Source organism: Girardinichthys multiradiatus, chromosome 7 (assembly GCF_021462225.1).
Source record: "Girardinichthys multiradiatus isolate DD_20200921_A chromosome 7, DD_fGirMul_XY1, whole genome shotgun sequence".
Classification (NCBI taxonomy): Eukaryota; Metazoa; Chordata; class Actinopteri; order Cyprinodontiformes; family Goodeidae; genus Girardinichthys; species Girardinichthys multiradiatus.
In genome coordinates this window covers 33,903,068-33,922,540 of record NC_061800.1, presented here as the reverse complement: position 1 = coordinate 33,922,540, position 19,473 = coordinate 33,903,068, and the positions used below count along the sequence as shown (strand labels likewise).

The 19,473-nt window shown below is 39.4% G+C and overlaps 2 protein-coding genes across 2 annotated transcripts in view; one reads left to right on the top strand and one right to left on the bottom strand.

The window, feature by feature from the left end:
• The window catches only part of edar (ectodysplasin A receptor), a 57,296-nt gene extending 54,553 nt beyond the window's left edge, over nt 1-2,743 (bottom strand). The window contains exon 1 of the mRNA XM_047370985.1: nt 2,540-2,743. The gene's annotated coding sequence lies outside the window, so the exon portion shown is untranslated. The remainder of the gene's footprint in view (nt 1-2,539) is intronic.
• Nucleotides 2,744-11,015: 8,272 nt separating this feature from the next.
• Nucleotides 11,016-19,473, top strand: part of LOC124871981 (E3 ubiquitin-protein ligase SH3RF3-like) — a 170,260-nt gene continuing 161,802 nt past the window's right edge. Inside the window, 2 exon segments of the mRNA XM_047371630.1 lie at nt 11,016-11,247; nt 11,250-11,794. Coding sequence (XP_047227586.1) covers nt 11,058-11,247; nt 11,250-11,794 — 735 coding nt within the window. The 5' untranslated portion in view covers nt 11,016-11,057.

Sequence of the window (19,473 nt, the reverse complement as noted above, 5' to 3'; positions counted from 1 at the left end):
AAATGGTGCTGTGGATTTGTGTTCCACACTTTTACTGTGATGCCCCTTAAAAATCCATACAACTGTCTTTAGCAGTCACTTAAATAGTGAATAGAGTACACATGTCACTATGAAGGCTGCTGTTTTATGAAGGCCTCAGAGGTTAGTTAGAGTAAATTTGTGAACAATTGGCATCATGAGGACCAAATAGCAAAGCAGAAAGATCAGGGATAATGCTGTAGAGAAGTTTAAAGCACGGTTGGGTTATACAATATCACAAGCAACATCATAGAGCACTGTTCAATCTATCATCCAAAATGGGATGAGTGTGGTACAACTGCAAACCTTGCAAGAGATGGTCATCCACCTGCAAGGAGACCAGCCAAGAAAAGCAGAAAAGCAGCCAAGAAGCCCATGGTGTCTCTGAATAAGCTTCAGAGATCCATACCTCAGTTGGGAGAATCACTGGTCAATAAAAATTCCACAAACTACAAAAATCTGGCCTTCATAAAAGAGTGACAAGAAAAAAGCCATTGCTGAAAGAAAACAATAACAGTTCCTGTTTGCCAAAAAAAGTAAACATGTGGAAGAATGTCAAGGTTAGGGTTATTAGGTGATTTAATATTTTTGCCTACATGCAAAAAAAGAGAAAAATGACTGAACACATCTCTGAACATATCTACACAGTGAAATATGGTGGTGGCAGTATCATGCTATTGGGATGCTTTTCATTAGCTGGGACAGAGAAGGTGGTCAGGGTTGATGGTAAAAAGTTAAAACTGAATGTAGGGCAATATATTCAAAAACACCAGGGGTCAGGGGTGCTATGGCAACCTCACTGCCCCCCTCATTTATTTATTTATTTTCTCAAGTATATCTCGTTATCATTAACGACATCATTAACCAGGAGGGGAGGCTGGAAGTTTGTGATTATAATGTGATAAAATGTGAAACAGTTCAAAGGGTATACTTTTACAAGCCACCGTAACTAATCCTGAACATTAATATAACATGTCAGGATCATGTAGGACTCCAACATATGATCTTCATATAGTATAACACCATGTGGGCACAAGCTCCAACCTAATAGTATTAAGAGCCAATACATTCTTCCAGTGAGCTTAAATAACTTCACCTCCATGATGTGTTAAGCTAAAACTTCCTCTGAAATGTGTCAGGCATTGCAAAATATTTAACCCCAGCAGGTCTCCGGAGCTCCATTTTTTTCCCATGGGGTAAATGGACACGTTGAGTTGGATTAAAATCAGCTGTGATCCAACATAAATCTTAACATCCACTTTCACACGAAAAAAAAAACCACACAAGAGCCCCCCTCTCTTTCCTATGAAATCATTCCAAAACAAATAGAGCTATTGTGTGAATTCCAATACCGAGCAGTGTTTAGTGACGGCGTGGCAAGTAAGTAAACACATTATCAGTTCACTTAAGTCTAGTATTGGATGATCATAACTACAGGCACTGGCTTTGTTAGCTGTCCTGCCTTCAGCCCTTTAATCCCCAGAAACCATATTAACGTCTTTGAAGATAAGTTACACTCCCTCCTCTTTTTTTTCGTTCCTCTGTCTCCTTTTGACTTTCTACTTGTGAACTTGAAAGATCATTGTGGCAGCAGTGACGGGCTGCACTGGGGGGGCTGCAGGCGGAGTCAGTGAGACAGCGTCGATAGAAACGGATTGATTTCCTCCTCCAGGAGCTCCAGTTCAAAGCAAAGCAAGCAAGCAGACTTCAGATGTGCAGCAGGACCTGACATGTCCCCCAGCCGGCTTGAGCTGCCTGTCTGCGGGCAGGACTTCCCCCGGGGGCCCTGGGGCCCGGGACAGTCGGGCGGCACCAAGAAAACAATTATGCAGACAGGACAGAAAGCTGTGCAACAGCAACAAACACACAATCTTAAAAAAAAAAAAAAAATCACTCTAATAAAAAGAGTCACAACCTGACATATACAAAAAATATAATTAAAATCACTTTCTAACAAACCAAGAAAAAAAGATTACACATTGCTTTATATTTTAGGATCTTAAATCACAACCTTGTCACAAACTCAATGAGGCCCATAAACTATAGAACTAGTGATGTGAAAATTATTCTACCTCCTTGGGCTAAAACTTTTGTACCAACATGTACCCTTCACATACTTCACAAGTGTTTAGGATGCTTGCTTCATACTCTTTAAATATACTTTACAGATGACATTCTATGCAAATAAAAACACGGGAAATTAACGTCCGCATAGACTTAATAACAAAGGCTCTGAATCTTATTTTTCACATTTATGAACAGAACCTGACCTTTAGATAATTGAATGAATTGTTACTTTGAACTTGTTGCTGTTTTGTGCAACTCATATTTTTTACCTTCTAGTTTTAATTAATAATTATGTACGACTCCTATTAATTTTGCTCTAATGAATGCATTGTTTTCTATGAGGACGTTTTACAATGAAGCGCATGTTTATCAGGCATTAAAAAAATGCTGCTCAGGAATTTCCCTGAAGTCTTGCACCAAACTGTACGCGCATTCCCAAGAGTGGAGTTCTTACCTGGAGCTTCGTGGCTTTCGGAGCGCTGGTGTGCTTTCTCCTGCTGCTCTGCGCAATCAGCGGACTTAGCGATCGCCGTTCAATCTCCTGCGTGGCGTCGGGTAAGCATCGCCCACGGACTGGCTGTGTTCAGGGGAGTTTAACTCCGAGCAGCTATAATGCTGTGTCTCAGCCTCCACTTTGGAGCATGTCGGCGTGTCTTCAGGCTCCTCCTTGGTTAACAAAAAATAGAGTTTGTGATTACTTTTCTCCGCCCTGAAAGAGAAACCGATTAAGGTCTGCCAGGTAGACTGTCAATTAATGTGCTGCAGGTTACGACTCGGCTCTGCCATCTAGCGTTCGCATGCGTGAACTGGCATTTTTTTAAAGGTTTGAGGAGTGAAATCCAAGGAAATATTGTACATGAAACTGTTCTTTACTGTTTGTTTTTCCAACGGTAAATTGTAAAGTAATTTAAAGTGATCTATTTACTAGTTGCACTTTTTAAAGTAAGGAAAGTAAAGGAACTTGGCTGGTAGGTTGTTCCAAACATCGTAGAGAACTAACCACAGATCTTCTGTGGATGTAGGCTTTGTCACATCCTTCTGTCTCTTCATGTAATCCCAGAGACACTCGATAATGTTGAGATCAGGGCTCTGTGAGGGCCATACCATCACTTCCAGTAAGTCTTGTTCTTCTTTATGCTGCACAGTCAACGCCAGTGACTGTCCACCGTCGCTAAATGCTCATCCAGGAGGGAATGCTACACGTCTCTGACTTGATGCAGTCTGCTGGGTTTCCTTAGACAGAAGAATTTTTATCCAATTTTGAATAAATAACTTAATCTGAGTGCACTGTTCAATGGTTAGGATTAATTGGAATGTATGTACCTGACTTTGTGAAGTGCCTTGAGATGACAAGTGTTGTGAATTGGTGCTATATAATAAACTGAATTGAATTGAAGATAGTTCTTAATGACTTTAGCAGTATGTTTGGGTTCGATCACTTAGCATTTTGTAAATTGATAAAAAATAAACAATCATCATTCAGTGCTGTATTTCTGAAAGCATTCTTTGCTTACAGCATTTTTTCACAGCTGCCTAATACTTTTGCACAGTAATGTGTATATATATATATATATATATATGTATATATATATATATATATATATATATATATATATATAATATTTAGTGGCATGGCATAGAGATGATCAGCTTGTGGTTCTGCTAAGGTGTTAAAATACCACAGGTTGCTTTAAATGCGAGCTTTAACTAAACTCCATAATTTGCCGATTTGGTTCAGGTCAGGTGAGTTTGTGAAACCATGGTCATTAAAGCAGGTATTTGCACTTTGGCAATGTGAGCAAGTCCTGCTGAAAAATGAATTCATCATCCCCATAATCATCATCATCGATCACCCCACAACCTTCTTCCAGACTCTGGGGCCTTGATTTCCAAATGAAAGGCAAAACTTACTTTCATCTGTAGTTACCATCTTCTGCACCTTTTTCTTCAATATGTTTTCATTCCACTCAACGTTCCATTAATGTGTTTGGATACAGCACTCTGTAAACAGTCAGGTTCTTTAGCAATGACCTTTTGTGGTTTACGCTCATTTTGCCTCTCTGCTGAAAACATTAGAGTCATGCTGTCTTCTCCTTGATGGTTTAAGCCAGAATATAACATTTCTGTCTTAAAAATCCCTTTTTTGCTGGTATTGTGTTATTTTCATTGTTTTTTTCAGTTTTCTTAGCTGTAAGCAACAATCGTCAAGATAACCAGAAATAAACACTTGAAATGTATCACTCTTGTCATAAATTTAGGTAACATATGAATTTCACTTTCTGAATTGAGTTATTTATATAATAGCACTTTATTTATATAGCCTACATAAATAAATAAAACCAAACAAATTAAATATATGGGGGAACAGACCATATTGCTTCAATTCATAGATTTTCTGTTCACTCTTAAAACTGTAATTAAAATACATTTAGCTATACATACAGTTACCAACCGTATGGATGTCTAATAAAACTTGCTATATATTCATCACCACATATTTGGCATGTACAAATTTCAGCAGTAGTGATTTATTTAAGGGAGACCAATAATCAACCATAGCTGTATTAACCAAAGAAAAAAAGTAAAACTTTAGGAAAACAGTTAAACTGTATGTTAAAACAGTAGATGGCCATAACAGAGTTTGTAATTTAACAGCCGTTGATAATACAGTTCAGTCTCAGCTACTTTATTTCACTCCAACAGTACCACTGTATCCTGAGTTTATTACTGTTTATACACAGCAGAACATGACAGGAGCCAAACAGAACTCCAGCTGTGTGTCACAGGATAAACAATAATCACAACATTTCTCATGCATTATCACCATTTAAGTGCTTTGCATGAATCGCCTTCCCATACACGTAAAGACTCACCTTCAGATGATGAATGTCTTTGAAACAGAAGGCATCAATTAGTTTGAGTCAGTCTTTGATGCTTCCGACCGGTGCCTGGTGTCTGAATTGGACTACAGCTTGGACTTTAGTCTTCTTCCCCCTCCTCTAGCTTCCCCTTTTCTCATCCACAGGAAGAATAAGATAAAAGAGGGGCTTTGAAAACACTAGGAGTCCTGTAATTACTCACTCTTCCTCTCTGTGTCTGTCTTCTTCTCTTCTTTCCTTTTGCTCAAGGTTTTTGTTGGTATTTTTCCCTTCTCAAGTACCTATGTTTTTTTTCTGTCAGTCTCAGTCTCATTTTCAATCAGGTCCTCATTCCCTGCCCCTCTTCTCTTTTCCGTCTCCTCCTGTGGAGCCCCATTGAAGTCAATCCAGGGCTTCCTGACTAAAAAAGAGGATGAGAGGAGACAAGGCAAGATGAAAAGAGAGGATGAGCAGAGGATGACACGAGAGATGAGTTCAGAAGGCTGTACAGAAACACACATTAAGCACAAAAATTTCAATAACTATGACAAATGGTGTCACAACAACACCTCTTAGGCCTCGCAAAACTATGAGAGCAAGTAGTTTGTATGGAGACAAAGTTAAAAAAGATTCACAAATAACAATGATACAAATATAATTAAAGACTTTGTACTAATTTTGATCCTGTCTACAGTTAGACCACATCAATCTTTCACCATCCTGCCCTCTGCATTGCTCACGCTGCATCTACAGTTTTATAACTGACCACCAGAGACTCCATTGAAACTGCCTTGTATTCATACCTTTTGACCTTTTTAACATTTGGTCAGGTGACAACCCCAATATTAATGGATTTTATTTCAATTTTATCTGACAGACCATTAAAAAGTATCACACATTTGTGAAATGGAAGGAAAAGGATTCAAGGTTTACACAAAAAAAAACTGAAAACTGAAAAGGTGTTGCAAAAATCTGTATTCAGCCTTTTGAGCCATTACTGTACTTTTCACTTTTGGCTTTCATTACAGCAGCAAGCCTATGTCTCGACCAGCTTATTTGCCCATTTTTCTTTGCCATATAAGCTTGCCACATATTCTCAACTGAAACTAGGTCTAGACTTTGACTGGGCCTTTCTAACACATGAATATAATGTGATCCTAAACAATTTGTACAGTTGTGATTAAATTCAACATTGCTCTGTGAAATAATCAAAGCTTGGGATGTTGATTTATTAGCTTACCCTGCTTTCCTTGATCTTCATGATGCTGTTTGTTCACAAATGTTATCCAACAAACCTTGAGGGCCTTCACAGAACAACTGAATTTATAATAAGAATACATTACATATATTTGATAATTGGATGACTTCTTAAGGCAACTGGTTGCAGTGAATTTTATTTAGAGTTGTCTGTGTCAAGGGGGAAAAATATAAATCCATGTCAAATTATTCCCACTTCATCTGTAAATACTTTTGAAATCTATGTTTTATTTTCCTTCCACCTCACATCTATTAGCCACTTTGTGTCAGTCAATCACATAAAATCCCAATATAATACATTGCAATATATGGTTATAATTGCTGGTTAATTAATAATTGGTAACAAAAATTTGAAAAAGTTAAAGTTGTATAAACAATTCTGTGAAGCACTGTACACAGTCAAGCTTAGTTTTCCAAAGCTGGCCATTGTTGTTTTGCAAAGATGATGTTTTTTGATGCAAATACCTTGCCCAGCCATTTTCTTTTCCTTATATCACTGACATAAGGGAAAAAAACTTTAACTTTAAAGGGTGTGAATTATCTTTCGCAATTGTACTTGCCCACAATTATTCATAGAGAACATGAGTTTCAAATGTTCAGAGATGCATAGCAGCTGCCCCAGAATGGGTGCTGCAGCTCAACATAAACAAAAGTCTGCTGAGCCATAAATTGTTGCATGATGCCAGAAGGTTTCGATGCCAAGACATCCACATTTTTCTGCATAAAAAGTTCTAAGTCAGGGTATTGACTTGGAGGCTGTAAGTGTGGTCCACCTGTAAAGATGGAAAACTAATAAATATGCATATAGACAGTGTGACATAAGAAATGCTTCTTATTATCACAACCACTGGGCATTCTATGCAACCTCTTAAATGATTTCCAAATAAATATAATTACACTACCAAAATCATTTCAGACTATTAACATTATTTGCATCCTCATGGGTAGTAATTCAAACACAAATTACTGATATGGAGCAGATATATATAATTTTTATTGTTGCCTGATGCAATCAAATATGTTTTTGTTCTAAAAAAATAAATCATTCCTGAAACCACCTTTCCACAGACTCTGTGACCTTGTTATTACCCCCTTCAAGTCTAGGCCACACAGGGCCCATCTGTGAGAACACACACACACACACACACACATATAGCCTCTAACTACCCTTCAACGTGGAAGCAAAAAAGTGGTTGCCATGGAAACTGTCATGTCAGCTAACCTATTTTTGCATGAACGAAAGACATTGGCAGATGAAAGAGAGGAGGTGTGTTGTGTTGGCACCTGAAGATGGAACCCCTCCCATCCCTGCCATTTCTTATTTATCCCAAACATACACAATCTATGAATTCATTATATGGTCTTTTTCTTTGAGATGATGGGGATGAGAATGCTATAGAGTTATAAAACACTTTTTTTCTTGATACCATAAACATCAGAATTAAGCAGGGTGCAATTAATAGTTGTCATGTCAACAGATTCTCCTACTTCAGCTTTAAATCACTGGAGCTCCTCCAGGGTTCCAATGGACCTATTGGTTGCTCTCTGAATATAATCTTGCCCAACTGTTGGTTTAGGCTAGACCGCTTTAAGTTTCTCAACTACTCAAACCCTGACCTTTCTGTCGTACCCCCTTCTCTTCTTGATGCTGTTTGTTCACTAATATTTTCTCACAAACCTCTGAGGTCGTCACAGGACATCTGTATTTATACTGAGATTAAAGTACACATATGTGCACTCTCTGTACTACTTATGTGGCTTCTGAAGGCAAATGTTCGCAATGAATTTTATTTAAAGGGCATCAGAATAATGGGGACTAAATACATTTGTATGCATACTTTTTCAGGTTTTTACATGCTAAACAATATTGAAAACCAATTTCACTTCACAATTATGCACCACAATGTGTTGGTGTATCACAAAAAAATCCAAATAAGATATACTGAATTTTCTGGCTTTAACATGAGACATTTAAAAAAAATTCAAGGGTGTGAATAGATATTAAAGTACAGTATATACTTTACTAAATGAAGCCTTTACTTTTATTATAGAACATTATGTTCTGTAAATCTACATCATTAAAGCGTAATATGTGCATTAATAATGCATTTTGGTCCAGTCTCAACAACTGTTGTGGTTCAACAGCATCCACCTTTTTTTAATATTGATGAGACTGCATCCCACAGACTGCATTGTACCTACCCATGCTGAAACGGACTGAGGGCAATTTTCATCCAATAATCATTTTTTTGTTCACCTCTCATCATAGTTGCACTCTAATTCTGAATCACTGGCTGTGGAGAATTGTATTAGGCAGATGAAACACGCTGAGCGCAACAACATGAGAGGGAATGATAAAGGGAGCGTAGAGAGGAGAGCAATGCACACCCGGAGTGTGGGCCTGCTGCCAGCACTTGTGGGCCGGTGCAGCAGTGAGCATTCAACAGCGAGGTCTGACAACAACAAAAACTCACATGCTTTAAATGGTTGATTTGCTGTCACATTGCTATGTTGTGTGGCTAAAAATAAAAACAAACCCATAAGAAATGACAAGTTTTTGCAGATGAAACACGAGGGGCGCTCCGTCTTTCAACTGAGATGGAAAAGTGCAAGGAGTATTGAAGTCAACCCACCACCATTGGCTCTAACACTCCCCATGGTTTCTCTAGGCTTCCTGTTTTTGTTTTTGTTTAATAATTTGTTAAATTCTTTATTATTTAGTCTGATTACTGTGGGGCTGTTCTGTAATTATACCTCAACATTGCTGAGAACTTCAGTCAGATCAGTTCAGAATTGAAATATGAGTAAAGTAAATATATGCAAACATGTTAGAGTGTTCAAGGTTGTGCCTCAGCATCTCAATCAAATTCAGCTTCAGACTTTGAGTAAGCAACTCTAAATACGTTATTAAAATATAGCAATTTAATTGTAAACATAAATCAACAAAACTTTAACAACACTTGCTTTAGTGTAGACAGTCATCTCTTCTGTATACATAAGCTCCAATGACTAATCAACAGACAAGCTCACATGCTCCCTTCTCACTGTATTCCTAAAGCAGTCCACCCTTGGGTTCTCATCGTGGGTGGTAAATAGCTGGCCCACCCCTCAACCAGGAAGGCGTCTTTATAAGTCTAACACCCCCCCCCCCCCCCCCCCCCACCCCCCACAAACACACAGACACACACAGACACACACAGACAGACAGACATTTGTTCTAATCAGTCCCTAGCCCTCCTAAATGTGGGAGCATTGCAAGTCTGAACAGGTGGACAAGCAAAGCAGGGATATAGTCATGACTGTAAACCCACCAACACACACACTGTCTTCTTCTCAACACATCAGAGCACATTACTTGGACTTAATATCACTCTCATCATTTGCCAACAAAGCTTTCTTAATTCTAACAGCAGCACAACTATATTGTGTAATGTAGAGCTTTGATTATTGAGACTTATGAAGTGGTAGTGGAAAATTCTTTTGTTCTGCTTTCAGCAGTTTGTCTAGTTTCTTAGTTTCTATTGTAATCGTCTCTGGAAATGTTTAAGTGTCACCATTTAATTTGGGTTTGACATGCTTGTCATCTTTAATTGTGTTTAATGAGGGAGTGACTGTTTTTGTGACTTACAGCATAATCACATATACACAAAAGCCTTAAAAGTATGGGTTTTGAAAAATAAATAAATACACTGAAGAACAAATGAGGCAAAAAGGGAGAAAAATATGATTAATAATATAGAAAAAACATATTAATCTAAATCGTTGCTTACAGAATCCATCACCCTATTGTGCAGCAGTAAGTACAACTACAGGTTCTTTCATAATTAATGGCAGGCCTTGTAATAATGTGTTGAAAAGCCTTCATATTTGTTTTTATTCACATTTGGTGACCCCAAACATACCAGTCTTTGGTGCAGCTCGGACATTTTTTAACCTCAAAACATTAAATAATTCTTATTAACATTAGAAGAATTATTGTCTTTGCAGTCCTTTAATTGAGATTTTGTTCACAGACACCAGTCTTGATAATCTTTGTTTTCCTCTACATGTACAGCCCTGCCTCTAGAACAAGAAATTCTGATTTCATTTTCATATGAGTTGTTAATTACAGACTTACACACTCATTATCATGCTGTCATGCTACAGTACATGCATAAGTGGGCTATTTTTATTCGAGTTGTATAATTTTCATTTGAAAAATGGAGAATGTATCTCTCACTATCCATCCATCCATCCATCCATCCATCCATCCATCCACATTTTTCCACCTCTGTTTTTTGTAACCTATAAAAAATGATTATGATAACTGTAGAAATGTTTATCATAAATTTAAACGTTAGCTTTCTAATTCAATTTTAAAATGGAAAAAAAACAAAACTTAAAACTCTGGAAGCATGAGTTTGGAAAGAATTTTGGAGGAACCTTCAGGGATGCCCACCAGGTGGCGCCTAAAACCACTTTTTTTTTGCTGATTGTGGTTACTAAGGTAATCAATAGGATGTCATCTTCTGTCACACCAGAAAGAAAGAGGGCTTAGCCAGAAATTGAAACTAAATCCTTTTGTTGCTCATTTTAATGCGCTCTGTGCACCTAGCTCGATGCGGTTTAGTAAAAACAAAACCAAACAGGACAAAAACTGCACATTTTCTTTACATGCTGCAATACATGAGGGCTTTGAGAGCAACTATCCGACGAATGCATGTCTTATGATCAGATTGCGATTGTGAGCAGGTGGGAATGGTGCGACACCAGACTCGTCTTTTGTAATCAGTTTGTGTGTAGAAAACATGAAATGACGTTAACTGATGGGCTGAATGCATCCATGTGGTGGGTTTTAGGGCTTTCTGCCTCGGGTGCATGAGCGCGCACGCCGCAATTGTTGATGGGCGCGCGGAAAATGATGATGAGAGCGTGACCTCACCGCTTTCTGCACAGCTGCTGGAGAAAGGAGGAGGAGGAGGCAGTGAGAAACAGAAACACGCTGAGGGAGACAGACGGAGACCCAGAACAGCAGAGAACACTCAAAACACAACAGGAGCTTCGTATTGGCAAAAAAAGGGGGTAGACACCATCGAGGGGCGTCCCTGGGCACCTTCTCTACCACCTGGGTTTACCTCCCAGAATGTTCTGTTATTCCCAGAAAAAGTCCCTGCGGCACATCCACGCACACTGAAGCCCAGATGCTCACCCTCTCCGCCGACATGGACGACTCTTCGTCGCTGCTGGATCTGCTGGAGTGCTCGGTGTGCCTGGAGCGCCTGGACACCACCGCCAAGGTGCTGCCGTGCCAGCACACCTTCTGCCGCCGTTGCCTGGAGAACATCGTCAGCTCCAGGAACGAGCTCCGCTGCCCGGAGTGCCGCATCCTGGTGGACTGCGGGGTGGACGACCTGCCGGCCAACATCCTCCTGGTTCGCCTCCTGGACGGGATCAAGCAGCGGCCGCAGCGAGGGAGCGCAGGAGGAGGAGGAGGAGGCGGCAGGATGTCTCTAGCCGGAGGTGCACTGCATGGATACGCAGCCGGGATATCCGCCTCCCCTCCGGGAACTGCAATTAGAGAGCTGCCCGTGGCGACCAGGAGCTCCCCTGTCAAGGTTAGTCACTTTCCGTTCATGCACATGTGCTGCTTTGCCAAAGCAGGTTATGTTGAACTTTTGATCCTTTGAACAACATAAAATACAAAACGGAACTTTATGGACTTTATGCTGCAGCCGCAAAATCCAAAGTTTTTCAACAGGGAAATTCCTGACTATTATAAGAAGTACCTCCAGCGATGAGTGTCTCTAAAGTGGGATGTTCTAAAAGTTCATTAAGGAGTTCATCTTCAAAAAACATAGTGACTGTTGGAATGATGTGATCAGAAAAACACAATGCTTTGCCAAACAAATCATACTCATTATGCTTGTTCACATATTGCTACATCAAAACCACAAACTTCAATGTGTGCCTGAGGAATTTTATGTGATAGATCAAGTGCTTAACTGTGAAGTGGGAGGAAAGGATGCACAATTTTTGACCTATATGTCAAATATAGCTGAAATACATAATGTTTAGAGGGGAATGCATACTGCACACAGCATCCACAAGGTGAGGCATGTTGGTGGCAGCACCATGAGAGAAAGGGTAGCTGGTCAAAGTCTATAGGATGATGGATGATACTGGCCAACACTGGAAGAAAACCTGTTAGAGGCTGCAAAACACTTGAAACTGGGGTGTATGTCAATCTCCCAGTAGGGTAACAAAATAAAAACACATTCAGAAATACAGTAGAATGGTTCAAATCAAGGCTGTCAAACTCTGGTCCTCGAGGCCTGGTGTCCTGCAACTTTTAGACCTGTTCCTGGTCCAACACAACTGAATCAAATGGCTTATTTGTCTCCTCAGCATGCAGTCAAATCCCTGCTAATGACATTATTCAGTTCAGGTGTGTTTAGGCAGGAACACATCTAAAAGTAAGAAAAACCTTATATAGCACCTTTCAAGACATAGATCACAAAGTTCAGTTAAGAAGAAAACTAAATGCATTAAACATCAATACAACAAATAAGTTCATTATAAGCAATTGTAAAAATATGAGTTTCTAGATTATTTTTAAAAAACTCAAAATGTCCACAGACTTTAAAATAAAGGGGAGAGTTCCTGAGTCCTGGAGCTACTACTGAGAAGGCTCTGTCTCCTTCAGTTTTTAGCCTGATGTGTGACACAACCAGCAGGTCTTGGTCACATAACCTTAGGGAGCTGCTTGAAACATACAGATGTAAAAGTTATGAGATTCAAAAGTCATAAAAGATACCCTGAAGGATTAGAGTTTGACATCCGTAGTTTAGATGAATGGTAGTCATGTGTTAGCATGTCCCAGTCAAAATCCAGACCTAAGTTATGACAAGACTTGAAGATTGCTGTTCACAGATCGCTCCAATCCAGTCCGTTTGAGCTTAAGAACAGTGCAAAATTTCTGTTTTTCGAAATGTGAAGCTGGTAAAGACTTGCAGCTGTAATTGCATGAGAGCATCTGATGGCCGGCTGGAAATGCAAGACACAATTTTTGGGATTTCATTTTTTATTTAAAAAAAGGAAGAGTATATATAGATTTTCTTCCTCTTTTCCACAATTATAATGCTATTTTACATCTGTGAAATACCGTACATTGACGTTAGGATTTGTGACTTCACAAAATCTAAAAAGCTTGAAATACTGCAGACATTTCCGTGACACTGTATATTAATGGTGTCTTTCCTGCCTTTGAGTTGATGTACACTACTAGTCAATAGTTATAGAACGCCTTTCTCATTTTATGGTTTTCTTTATGTTTATGACTATTTTCATTGTACGTACTGCACATAGATTCATACTGAATTCAATTCAATTCAATTCAGTTCTATTTATATAGCACCAATTCACAACACATGTTGTCTCAAGGCATTTCACAACAGTCAGGTACATACATTCTAATTAATCCTAACCATTGAACAGTGCAGTCAGAGTTAGTTATTTATTCAAATTGGATCAAATGTTTTTCTATCTAAGGAAACCCAGCAGATTACATCCAGTCAGTGACTTGCAGCATTCCCTCCTCCTGGATGAGCATGTAGAGACAGTGGACAGTCACTGGCGTTGACTTTGCAGCAATCCCTCATACTGAGCATGCATGTAGTGACAGTGGAGAGGAAAAACTCCCTTTTAACAGGAAGAAACCTCCAGCAGAACCAGGCTCAGTGTGAGTGGCCATCTGCCACAACCGACTCGGGGTTTGAGAGAACAGTGCAGAGACACAAAGAGAACAAAGAAGCACTGATCCAGGAGTACGTTCTACGGGAAGGAAAAGTAAATGTTAATGGATGTAGCTCCTTTAGTCGTTTCACCTAGAAAGAAAGAACAGATAAACTCTGAGCCAGTTTTCAAGGTTAGAGTCTGAAAGAGAGCACATAGAGTTAGTTACAGTTAAGCTCAATCAATCGCCATGTCTAGGAGAGAGAAAGGGTTAAACACTAAAAGACAGGGCTATGTGGATCATCGGTAGAGGGTGAGCATTAAGTGGTTGCCAGCAGAAGCTCGGACGATTCCTCTCTCCAGAAAGGTGTCACAGGTAGACACAGAGCCAGGCCAGGTGTAGCCTCTAGGAAGAGAATAGAGAGAACAAGGTTAAAAGCTGAAATAACAGCAAATAATGCAAAATTGGAGAGTAGTGTGAGAATGTAGAGAAGAGGGTGAAAGTGGTCGTTATGTCCTCCAGCAGCCTAAGCCTATAGCAGCATAACTACACAGATAGTTTCAGTTCAGATTATTTAGTGAAATGGCGCTTATTTACAACAATGTCGTCTCAAGGAACCCCACAAAGGGTCCCACTGATGGTCATTGTTATACTAAAAACCACAAGGATTGGGATACCTCTCTCTGTCAGACTGATTATGACCATTGGAAAAGAGAAGGGGTCATACAGGTAGCAGAAATGGAGGGTGTGTTTGCACCTCAGCCATAACTGAGCCGGTTTAGGCTAAACCTGACTCCCCCTTACTCCATCCAACAGGGAGGGAGGAAGGCTCCCTCTACACACTAAGCCACTCTAACTATAAGCTTTATTAAAAAAGGAAAGTTTTAAGCCTAGCCTTAAAAGTAGACAGGGTGTCTGCCTCACGGACCAAAACCGGGAGCTGGTTCCACAGGAGAGGAGCCTGATAACTAAAGGATCTGCCTCCCATTCTACTTCTAGAGACTCTAGGAACCACCAGTAAACCTGCAGTCTGAGAACGAAGTGCTCTGTTAGGAACATATGGAACAATCAGATCTCTGATGTTTGATGGAGCTAGATCATTAAGGGCTTTATATGTGAGGATGAGAATTTTAAATTCTATTCTGGATTTAACAGGGAGCCAATGAAGGGACGCTAAAATAGGAGAAATATGATCTCTCCTTTTAATTATCATCAGATCTCTTGCTGCAGCATTCTGAATCAGCTGAAGGCTTTTAACTGCATTTTGTGGACATCCTGATAGTAAAGAATTACAATAGTCCAGCCCTGTATTAACAAATGCATGGACTAGTTTTTCAGCGTCACTCCTGGATAGGATATTTCTAATTTTGGCAATGTTCCAGAGGTGAAAGAAAGAAATCCTAGAAACCTATTTAATATGGGATTTAAATTACATGTCCTGGTCAAAAGTAACACCAAGGTTTTTTACTTTATTACCAGAGGTCAATTTAATGCCATCCAGGTTAAGTGATTGACTAAGCAGTTCCTTTTTTAAAGACTCCGGTCCAAAGATGACAACTTCTGTCTTGTCTGAATTTAGAAGCAAAAAATTTGAAGTCATCCAAGTTTTTACATCTTCAAGACATGCTTGTAGTCTATCTAACTGGTTGGGCTCATCAGGATTTATGGATAAGTAAAGCTGAGTATCATCAGCGTAACAGTGAACATTTATCCCATGCTGCCTGATAATTTGACCGATTGGAAGCATATATATAGTAAAGAGAATTGGCCCAAGTACTGAACCCTGTGGTACTCCACAATTAACCCTGGAGTTTAAAGATGATTTATCATTTACATGAACAAACTGGAATCTGTCAGACAGATAAGATTTAAACCAACCTAGCGCTGTTCCCCTGATCCCTACAGCATATTCTAGCCTTTTTAAGAGAATATGGTCGACTGTATCAAATGCAGCACTGAGATCTAACAGAACCAGTACAGACACAAGTCCATTATCTGAGGCCATAAGAATATCATTAGTGACTTTCAGCAGAGTTGTTTCAATGCTATGGTGAGCTCTGAAGCCTGACTGAAACTCTTCAAACAGGTCATTGCTGTGGAAATGCTCACACATTTGATTAGCAACTATTTTCTCAATAATTGTAGATAAGAATGGAAGATTGGATATAGGTCTGTAATTTTTCAAGTCATCTCGATCAAGCGAAGGTTTCTTAAGTAAAGGTTTAATTACAGCTAACTTAAAAGCCTGTGGTACATATCCATTTACTAAAGATAGATTTATCATATCTAAAATGGGGCTGGTAATCAGAGGGAACACTTCCTTAAATAATTTGGTTGGGATTGGGTCTAACTTACAGGTCCTTCTCAAAATATTAGCATATTGTGATAAAGTTCATTATTTTCCATAATGTCATGATGAAAATTTAACATTCATATATTTTAGATTCATTGCACACTAACTGAAATATTTCAGGTCTTTTATTGTCTTAATACGGATGATTTTGGCATACAGCTCATGAAAACCCAAAATTCCTATCTCACAAAATTAGCATATTTCATCCGACCAATAAAAGAAAAGTGTTTTTAATACAAAAAACGTCAACCTTCAAATAATCATGTACAGTTATGCACTCATTACTTGGTCGGGAATCCTTTTGCAGAAATGACTGTGGCGTGGCATGGAGGCAATCAGCCTGTGGCACTGCTGAGGTCTTATGGAGGCCCAGGATGCTTCGATAGCGTCCTTTAGCTCATCCAGAGTGTTGGGTCTTGAGTCTCTCAACGTTCTCTTCACAATATCCCACAGATTCTCTATGGGGTTCAGGTCAGGAGAGTTGGCAGGCCAATTGAGCACAGTGATACCATGGTCAGTAAACCATTTACCAGTGGTTTTGGCACTGTGAGCAGGTGCCAGGTCGTGCTGAAAAATGAAATCTTCATCTCCATAAAGCTTTTCAGCAGATGGAAGCATGAAGTGCTCCAAAATCTCCTGATAGCTAGCTGCATTGACCCTGCCCTTGATAAAACACAGTGGACCAACACCAGCAGCTGACACGGCACCCCAGACCATCACTGACTGTGGGTACTTGACACTGGACTTCTGGCATTTTGGCATTTCCTTCTCCCCAGTCTTCCTCCAGACTCTGGCACGTTGATTTCCGAATGACATGCAGAATTTGCTTTCATCCGAAAAAAAGTACTTTGGACCACTGAGCAACAGTCCAGTGCTGCTTCTCTGTAGCCCAGGTCAGGCGCTTCTGCCGCTGTTTCTGGTTCAAAAGTGGCTTGACCTGGGGAATGCGGCACCTGTAGCCCATTTCCTGCACACGCCTGTGCACGGTGGCTCTGGATGTTTCTACTCCAGACTCAGTCCACTGCTTCCGCAGGTCCCCCAAGGTCTGGAATCGGCCCTTCTCCACAATCTTCCTCAGGGTCCGGTCACCTCTTCTCGTTGTGCAGCGTTTTCTGCCACACTTTTTCCTTCCCACAGACTTCCCACTGAGGTGCCTTGATACAGCACTCTGGGAACAGCCTATTCGTTCAGAAATTTCTTTCTGTGTCTTACCCTCTTGCTTGAGGGTGTCAATAGTGGCCTTCTGGACAGCAGTCAGGTCGGCAGTCTTACCCATGATTGGGGTTTTGAGTGATGAACCAGGCTGGGAGTTTTAAAGGCCTCAGGAATCTTTTGCAGGTGTTTAGAGTTAACTCGTTGATTCAGATGATTAGGTTCATAGCTCGTTTAGAGACCCTTTTAATGATATGCTAATTTTGTGAGATAGGAATTTTGGGTTTTTATGAGCTGTATGCCAAAATCATCCGTATTAAGACAATAAAAGACCTGAAATATTTCAGTTAGTGTGCAATGAATCTAAAATATATAATGTTAAATTTTCATCATGACATTATGGAAAATAATGAACTTTATCACAATATGCTAATATTTTGAGAAGGACCTGTACAAGTTGAAGGTTTAGATGAAGCTAATATTTCTGATAACTCAGGAAGCTTCACAGGATCATAACAGTCCAAACACAGATCAGGTTCTGCAGTTATTTCCAATGTTGTCTCACTTGCTGAGGATGAAGTAATCATCTTCGGGAGTATGTCAAAGATTTTCTTTTTAATAGAATCAATTTTATTTAAGAAGAATCCCATAAAGTCATGACTGCTAAGAGCAAAGGGAATGGATGGCTCAACAGAGCTATGAGTCTGCGTACGTTTAGCAACTGTACTAAAGAGAAACCTAGGATTATTCTTGTTCTCTTCTATTGTCTTTCTATACAACAGTAGGCTATTTTTCCGGATTAAATAGGATTGCTCTAGGTGTGTAGAGCGCCATTTTCCCTCCAATTTTCTAACATTGTGCTTTAAAGTATGCAGCTCTGAATTAAACCAAGGACCTAGCCTCCTATGAATGATTACCTTCTTTTTCAAGGTGGCTGCATTGTCTAATGCATCACGCAATGATGAAGAAACACTATGAACAAAATAATCAATTTGTGAAGGGGCAGAAACAGAATTATTGCCCTCCACTGTGCTTTTCAGTGATAATGAGGAAATTAAAAGTGGAACAGATAATTTAAAGGTTGTTACAGCATTGTCTGATAATGATCTACTATAATGAAATTTTCTTTCAGGTGTGGAGTACTCGGTTAAATTAAACTCAAAGGTTATTAAGAAATGGTCAGACAGGACAGGGTTATGTGAAAGTATTGTTATGTCTTTACACTCAATGCCATATGTCAGCACAAGGTCCAGAGAATGAAGACAAAGGTGGGTAGGTTTGTTAATGTTTTGAGCAAAGCCAATTGAGTCTAAGATAGCAATAAACGCTATATTTAGGCTATCACCTTTCAGTGTTAACATGAATGTTAAAATCCCCCACTATAATAATTGTATCTGTATTTAACACTAAATTATGATTACCTGATACTAAATCAGATAAAAGGTCTGAAAACTGATCTAAAAATTGAGAGTAAGGGCCTGGTGGACGGTACAAAACAACAAACAGAAGTGGTTTTAGTGCTTTCCAATTTTGATGAGGAAACTAAGGATTAAATATTCAAGAGTTGTAGCTATTGATTGGTCTGGGACTAATCAATAAATCGAACTGAAAGATGGTTGCTACTCCTCCTCCTCCTCGCCCAGTATTTCGAGGAATGTGAAAATTTAAATAATTAGTAGGAGTTGACTCATTTATAGTAACATAATTCTCTTGCTGCAGCCAGGTTTCTGTGAGGCAAAATAAATCAATCTGATTGTCACAAATCAGGTCACTAACCAGCAATGTCTTTGAAGAGAGAGATCTTATGTTCAGTAGGTCACATTTAATTGTTTTATTTTTTCTTTTGGTCTGAGTTGTGTTTAGTTTTATGAGATTTTCCTGATTTCCTCCTTTTAGATTATTTTTTAACCTATTCAATTGTGGCCGTGGCCGAGACACTGTCTTTATAGGGTAATGGGTGGGTAGCAGTACAGAAGCTGCAGAGAGGAGTATTAAACTACGACCCTGCTTCCTGGTCTGAACTGACTGGGTTGTCAGAGTTTTGGAGAACTAATAAA